This window comes from Squalius cephalus (assembly GCF_949319135.1).
Source record: "Squalius cephalus genome assembly, chromosome: 12".
Taxonomy (NCBI): domain Eukaryota; kingdom Metazoa; phylum Chordata; class Actinopteri; order Cypriniformes; family Leuciscidae; genus Squalius; species Squalius cephalus.
In genome coordinates this window covers 11,681,599-11,689,087 of record NC_137133.1, presented here as the reverse complement: position 1 = coordinate 11,689,087, position 7,489 = coordinate 11,681,599, and the positions used below count along the sequence as shown (strand labels likewise).

Sequence of the window (7,489 nt, the reverse complement as noted above, 5' to 3'; positions counted from 1 at the left end):
ATCCGGCATGGCCATGAAAAGACTTTTCCCCATTTCTACGAAACTCTCGTACTTTATCAGACATCAGGGCACAGATGTGAACTAGATTACCACACACTCCCCCTAATATTCTTTTCCTGCACTCTCTCTCTCTCTCTCCCTCACTCTCCTGACCACAAAAGAAAGAAATCATTGAGTTTCACCCTTTTTATAAACACTCCCTCCCCTTCCAGTAGTCTCCAAATAGGGGCACAGACTTTCAGGTTCCCAAACTTTGTTGGAAGAAGTGAAAAGAGGTTTAAGGCAGGCTGATTATGTGCTCCACTTCTCTGCCTTTGAATGGCAAAGTAAAGAATGGAGCTTTGAACATTTGACCAGACACATGGATCTAACTTGTGACATGGCAGAAGATTCTGGTGAGTTCTGTCAGTTTTTGGCTTTGTGAATTTGATTTTATTCTTGTTTCTACCTTGAAAAACAAGACATGTCTTGATGAATATGGCAGAGCTACAGTAGTTTATGCAGTTTTTCTGCATTCTGCGAAACTGACCACAAACTGATTGCATGATTCAGTGATTTGTGTAAATATATCCAGTTTTAAATATATCCTGTTACTCTATTTCTACTTTTTTTTGTGTGTGTGTTTACTTTTTGCTTTCGGCACAGTGTAGGTTGTTATGGGTAATTACAAAAATTCTCTTTCATTTCATAAGTTTACATTAAGCCAAAAACTGTAAAAGCAACTTTTGTACTTTCCATTCAAAGAGGCTTATTTGCATAGTCTTCCAATATTGCAATTTTGCAAATGTTTCATCTGCTCTGATGGATGAGTTTCAGCACAAGGGTGAACATGAAAACTTCCAGACACTTGGCATTAATACTAAAGGTTAATTGTGCCCTTTTTATTTGGACTGAGCATTAGACTTTGCTATCATTAAAAATATACTGCATTTCCTCTGCTTTGAACTGGTTTGGCATTTATTTTTGGAATGAAACAATGATACTATTAAAGATTCCTGAAGGAAACATAAAGGTTAAAAGTGCTGTTTAAATGGGCTTTTATTGTTCCAATAGTATCATTTAAGTGTCTAAAATGTTTAATTGTTTTCTCCGTTGTAAAAAAATACAAGCTCTGGATAGGCAGTGCGGGGAGTTGTGTGTGATAAAAATGGAGCTGCTAATCAAATCAAGGCATTTGTGCACATTGTTGATCAGTACATCTAAAAATGATGTCTGCACATGACTGCATTTGGTTTACGAATAATATGCATCATTCAAAGATATGAAAAACAGTTTTAATATTTCTCATCTCAATAAATTTTACACATTAAGACTTAAGTTAAAAAATCCTGCAAAAACATTTCAGTGAGAAGCATTGAAAGTGAGAGGTGAGAGGCACAGATGCTCTTGATGATACTTGTTTACTAAAAGAGCTTGATAAACACTGATAGTATCTTTGTTCATTTTAAATGTAAAAAAAAAAAAAAAAGATGCAAACAGATTTGATAGGATAGGTAACCAATGACTAAAAATGAAAAAAAAAAAATAAATCATTATTTGTCCGAATGCAGCAGAACCTGATTTCACCAACATCGTTGTTGATCCTGGAACAACATTCCAATCAAACAAATAGGATTTGAGGGACAAGTTTACAGTTTATATTAAATTTCGGCTTACAACCAGGGTTGGGTGCTTCTACATCTGTGTTAATCACCTATCATTTCCCTCTGATTTTAGGAATAACTTATGGATTGGGATAGGGATATTGTTAGGATTAAATCAGGGAGAAAAAAGACGACTGCAGATGTGATATTCTACACTAATGCAATATATATATACATGCATATTTTTTCTGAACTTTGCTATACCGCAGAAGCCAAAGTGCTCACTTTGTGGAAAAGAGCTGCTTTCTACCCTTGAAGACAGATATCGCATTTCACATGTTTCCAGATGTTGAGAGGAGTGTTGGGACGCCCTGGAGTAGACAGGACACTGAAAGAAATTGTGTGTGTTCAGTTCAGTCACATCTGGAGACATGAGGGATGAGGTGATGAGTCCTCCCTACATCAGAAAGCAGGAGCTATAATAACTTCACTACATTTTTGCTGCAAAAAAAACTAAACATCCTAAGCTATACTTAAGATGCAAAATTGATAATAAGACTTGTTTTCAGAGAACATAGCCCATATATATATATATATATATATATATATGGTCTTTGTAAGTTTAAATATCTGCAGTTTTGCTTGTTTTCGTGAGTATTTGCTTTAAATACTCACAAAAAACAACGGTCACATTATATTTATTTATTTAACTTTTTTAGATTATAAAACCATTGTAAAAACATTTTGGTGACATAGTGGTGGCCACTGTCCACTACGCATTGTAGAATCAGTATTAACAAGAGCCTGATTGTATTATCTAAAATGGGACTCACACTTTTTCTTTGAAAGAGCGAAGAATGAGAGAGCGAGAGCAGTAGAGAGCACTCATCCTTGCACATGCAAGACTAAACAAACAGCCTCCCTTTCTCAGAGGGTCATGTGCTACACCTCAGGGCCCTCACATAAATGAATGTGCTCACTACAAACACCAGCAGGAAGCCCCCCACCACATGCTCCGGAAAACCCTGTAAAAATGACTGCTTGATTTCACTTTCACAGTAGGCTATTAGCAGACAGTATAGTTTCACAAATAAATAAACTTCTGTTATCCCCTGACCTCTCAATTATCTGTCACATTTTAACCTAAGTTACAGGAAATTATTGGAAGATATGTGTATTTTTCTTTTTAGTCAGTTTTATATCTATAATATACAATATAATACCCATTTTTTGCACACACATATACTACTGTTTATTCATTAAAATGTTTATTCAGCAAGGAATGCGTTAAATTAATTAAAAGTGACAGTCAAGACTTTTAGATTGTTATGTTCAGGTAGTTTTTTTGTTTGAAAAAAATGCAGTTCTTTTGAACTTTCTATTCATCCAAGAATCCTGAAAAAGAAAAGTATCACAGTTTTAAAAATGCAAAAACCAGCATATTAGAAGGATTTCTGATGGATCATGTGACTGAAGACTGGAGTAGTGATGCTGAAAATTCACCATCACATGAACAAATGACTTGTTAAAATATATTAAAATAGAAAAGCGATTTTAAATTGTAAAAATCTTTTACAATATTACTGTTTTACCGTACGTAGTCAGTTAAATGCAGCCTTAGAGAGCATAAGAGACTTCTTTATAAAAACGTTTAAAAAATTTACCCACTCAAATCTTTTGAAGAGTAATGTGTATTTTCACTTGAGGAGACTTAAGAATCAGACTTTTTAGGGATTTGAGCTTCTGTTTATTTCTTCACAGATGAGGTCAGAGCTTTGCAGAAGTGGTGATTGTGTGAAAAAGCTTTGAGAGGGTCAAGAGGGACCTCGGATTTCTCATCGCTTGGGTTCTCATCCATCACTCCATCAAGTCCCAGGTCATAGAGGTTATTCCGGGACTCTTCTGGGTCATGATGAGGCTGCACTCAACACTGGGCACTTTGCTCTTCACACTCCTAGTGATGCCAGTCTACTGCCAGAGTGGTGATGATGGAGAGTTGGGATCAGGTGACGTCTCCGGGCCTGTGGTCACTGGCAACTCCTCTGCTCCAATCTTCCATGCAGCCGGGGATGAGCCAGACAGAACCAGGCCACTTTTTCAAACCCTGCCAGAGACGGAAGGCGGCGACTGTTATGTCAACTTCCACACCGGCCAAGTCATGTCTAGACGGTTACGAGCTTTCAGAGAGGAAGTTGCATATCTAAAGGCTATTCAACATGGGAACCAGGCAGTGATGGAGAATCTGGTCCAGTTTGTTGGAGCAGAAATGGGAGATCAACGCTATGAGGAGGTGATCCAAGAAAACATTGTTGGAATCAGGGAGGATCATGTGAGCTGTGAGAGTGTGGTGACAAAAGCAGCGGAGGAGATGGAGAGTCAGCTGGAGGGAGACGCACTAGACACTTCGGCTGGAATTCAGAAGTAAGATGAGTTGAATCCTAATAAGACATTCATATCCTCTTATCTTCCAGGCAAAACTCCAAGGCTTTTAAAAATGTAAGATGCTTAAAGGCAACAAACCTGAATCGGGGGAATATTTGATACGTGGTAGACAAAATGATGTGATTTGGTTCTCTCAGATAAGAAATGGTGATGGACGATCAGAGGTCATTCTTTTATTATTGTATTTTAGGAATTATTTTATTTAGATTTTGTGGATGCACCAGTATTAAAATGTTCAATATGAAAATCTCTAAACTAATTTGTCTGATACTGTCACATGATCCTTCAGAAATCATTCTAATATGCTGATTTGCTGCTCAGGAATGTTTAAAACAAAATATTTTTTTGGAAACTGATACTTTTTTTCAGGATTCTTGGATAGATAGTTCAAAATAACAGCATTTAGGCCAATATGAAATATAAATATTTTATGTCTTTAAAGTCACTTTTGATCAATGTAATACTTTCTAATAATTTATCATTCAAATTGTGTAAAGAATTAAAGTTAATTTCAAGACCACTCACTAAATATTGCAGCTTAAGAGTCTGCATATACATTAACACTTTCCAGGCAAAAGATAGTAAATACATAACCAAGTAAAACTGTAAAAAAAGATCCTAAACAAGAAATATATATATATATGCTTATAAACACAGTGATGAGTTGCATAGAAACATAGAACCTCAGACTAGCCACAATGATGCTGTTTTGATTCTGGGTTTTCCATCACCAGCCTGGACAGTTGGAAGGAATGTGAATTTCAGCCCCTCAGAGGCCCCTGGTTTAAGAAAAACTAAACTGAGGCCCTGAGGAGGCCCCTGTTCATTTCCTCCTTCTCCTCCATCCCTCTCTCTCTCTCTCTCTCTCTCTCTCTCTCTCTCTCTCTCTGTCTGTCTGTCTGTCTGTCTTGGATTATTTCTGATGTTGTGTCTGCTTTATGTCTTTATCTAAGAATAAAAGAGGAGTCCCTTTCTTTTGAAGAAATGCTGCGTACCGCGTCAGACATCGCCACTCGACTGGAGAGTTCTTCAAGAGCCCTGCATGTGGAGATGATCGCACAGCTGAGGAAGAACATGAGACAGCCACGCTAAACTAAATGACTCGGTGGGAAGCCGTCCAACCTGGAAAAATAGAAAAATTCTGTATTTATCCACAGTGTTTTAATAACAGTGATACCATGTCATCACTTTAAACAGTCTATATATGTTATCTCCCGTCCTTACATTGTTTTTTTTGTGAAACAGAATTATTGTCAGAGGACTGAAACGCAAACTATATTTTTCCTCTCTTGTCCAATGTTCATTTGTGAGCCATAATGAAAACATAATGGCTCTGTGTACAAGGAAATTGAAAAAATGATCTTGGCAGTGTGGTGACATCTTAAAAGAATATACTCTTTCCAAGTACAGACAACCCCGCAGCTATGGTCTGGCTGTCTTGGCGCTAGGGAGCAGATGGTGAAAAGACTGTATGAGGGTCTGGAAATCAACAAGCATGAACTCATATACATTGGAAAGAGAGAGCACGGCGGAGAAAGAAAAAGAGAAAAAAATATCACAGTGATGTCACTGAGGAATAAATGAAAACATGACTTGGCAGCTTGGAGCCAGAACCTAAAGAAGCAGATGAAGAAAGAGTATGAAATCTTTGCGACCAAAGAATGTTAATTTTCAGTGTATTAGTCAGTTGTTGTCACTTTTGCTCTATGCATATTTTGACCCAATTCTGAGTGTATTGTAATATTTGTATGGTCATAGATGCAGCCTGTGTGAGTGAATGAATTGAGTGAAGGGACATGAGTCATGACATATATAAATATCCTATATAGAGAGTGTTTTATACTTAAATAAATACTATTGATGCTAGTCAGTCTTGATGTGCCATTGTTGAAAATGATATTCACAAAAATTCAGCTTTGTCAAAGAATAGCAGGGTTCCCACAGTCATGTACTGTAAAACTGAAAAAATGTAAAAGGTCATGGAAACTTCTATAGCCAATATAGTTTTTTTCAAGTAATTCCTCAGATATAATTTGCTCTTTGTGTGTGTTATTAAGAATAAAATCCAGATATCACAAATGTAAAAGTCAAACTGAAAAGCCAATCGGCTTACAACTTACAGTAGGCTACAGAATTGTAACAATTAGGCTGCTTATATTAACATTTATTTAAAAATGGCAATGAGAAGTATTACTGCCTACTTGTATGTCTGAAATATATTAATGTATAGGCTATAAATAAAAAATAAAGTATAAATCTAAACAATTCTGTCATTAATTACCCTCATTCCAAACCCACAAGCCTTTCATTCATCTTCTGAACACAAATTAAGATGATTTTGAGTGGTTCAATAGGCTATGCAACTGCCACTATGCCACTTTGACGCTTCAAAAGGTTCAAAAAGAGATCATAAAAACTAATCCATATGAATTGAGCAGTTTAGTCCAAATTTTCTGAAGAGACGCAATCGCTTTATATGATTAACATATTCAACCGAACCTGCTTGACACGCGAGAACAAACCTCTTTGAAGCTCAATCTTGAATGAATCTCATTGGTTCTTGTCAAGCAAAAATGTTTGAGCTTTCCTTTACCACAATTGATGAATGTTTAGGCTAGATTTGAATATAAAAGCCTAAATTCAGTCTGTTCATCATTAAGCGATCGCGCATCTTCAGAAAATTTTGGACTAAAATGCTCAATTCATATTGAGTTTTACGATCTTTTTATGAACTTTTTGAAGTGTCAAAGTGTCAGTTAACTGTCAATGGAGGGACAGAAAGCTCTCAGATTTCATCAAAAAAAGATCTTTATTTGTTTTCCGAAGATGAACGAAAGTCTTACTGGTTTGGAACAACAGGAGGGTGAGTAGCTAAGGAAGAATTTTTATTTTTGGATGAACTATCCCTTTAATACTATTGTCACGGTAATGTTCCGTTCTGTTTGCTTTTATTTTGACATTCAGTTTCATTATTTGACTAATGTTATTCCTGCGATCTCCTAGGACTATTCCATCCTGTTGCATTTTAATAAAAACTGTTTTGTTGGATATTCCCTCGTCTTAAAGGAGAAGTTCACTTTTAAAATGAAAATTCTGTCATCATATACTCACCCTCATGTTGTTTCAAACCTGTATGAATTTCTTTCTTCTGCTGAACAGAAAGGAAGATATTTAGAAGAATATCAGTAACCAGACAGTTTTTGGGTCCCAATGACTTCCATAGTATATTTTTTTCCTACTATGGAAGTCATTGGGACCCAAAAACTGTCTGGTTACTGATAATCTTCTAATTATCTTCCTTTCTGTTCAGCATAAGAAAGAATTTCATACAGCTTTGAAACAACATGAGGGTGAGTATATGATGACAGAATTTTCATTTTAAAAGTGAACTTCTCCTTTAAGTGCGTGCTGACAATAGCATATTCCTCTCTCCATAATCGGCTCATAGAATCTTTCAGTATTCC

General features: G+C 36.2%; 1 protein-coding gene across 1 annotated transcript; it reads left to right on the top strand.

Annotated features, from left to right (window-relative positions):
- The first annotated feature begins 210 nt into the window (after nt 1-210).
- LOC307168889 (uncharacterized protein) lies at nt 211-6,967 on the top strand. The gene is made up of 3 exons (XM_079889194.1): nt 211-395; nt 3,345-4,004; nt 4,979-6,967. The coding sequence occupies exons 2-3, from the start codon at nt 3,493-3,495 to the stop codon at nt 5,115-5,117; spliced, it is 651 nt and encodes a 216-aa protein (XP_079745320.1). The 5' UTR covers nt 211-395; nt 3,345-3,492; the 3' UTR covers nt 5,118-6,967.
- The last annotated feature ends 522 nt before the right edge of the window (nt 6,968-7,489 follow it).

Bases quoted from the DNA above. Each gene is read 5' to 3' on its own strand.
- LOC307168889 (XM_079889194.1), top strand. From the start codon at position 3,493: ATGATGAGGCTGCACTCAACACTGGGCACTTTGCTCTTCACACTCCTA. The intron at 4,005-4,978 runs GTAAGATGAGTT...TCTTTATCTAAG, and splicing joins ACTTCGGCTGGAATTCAGAA to AATAAAAGAGGAGTCCCTTT.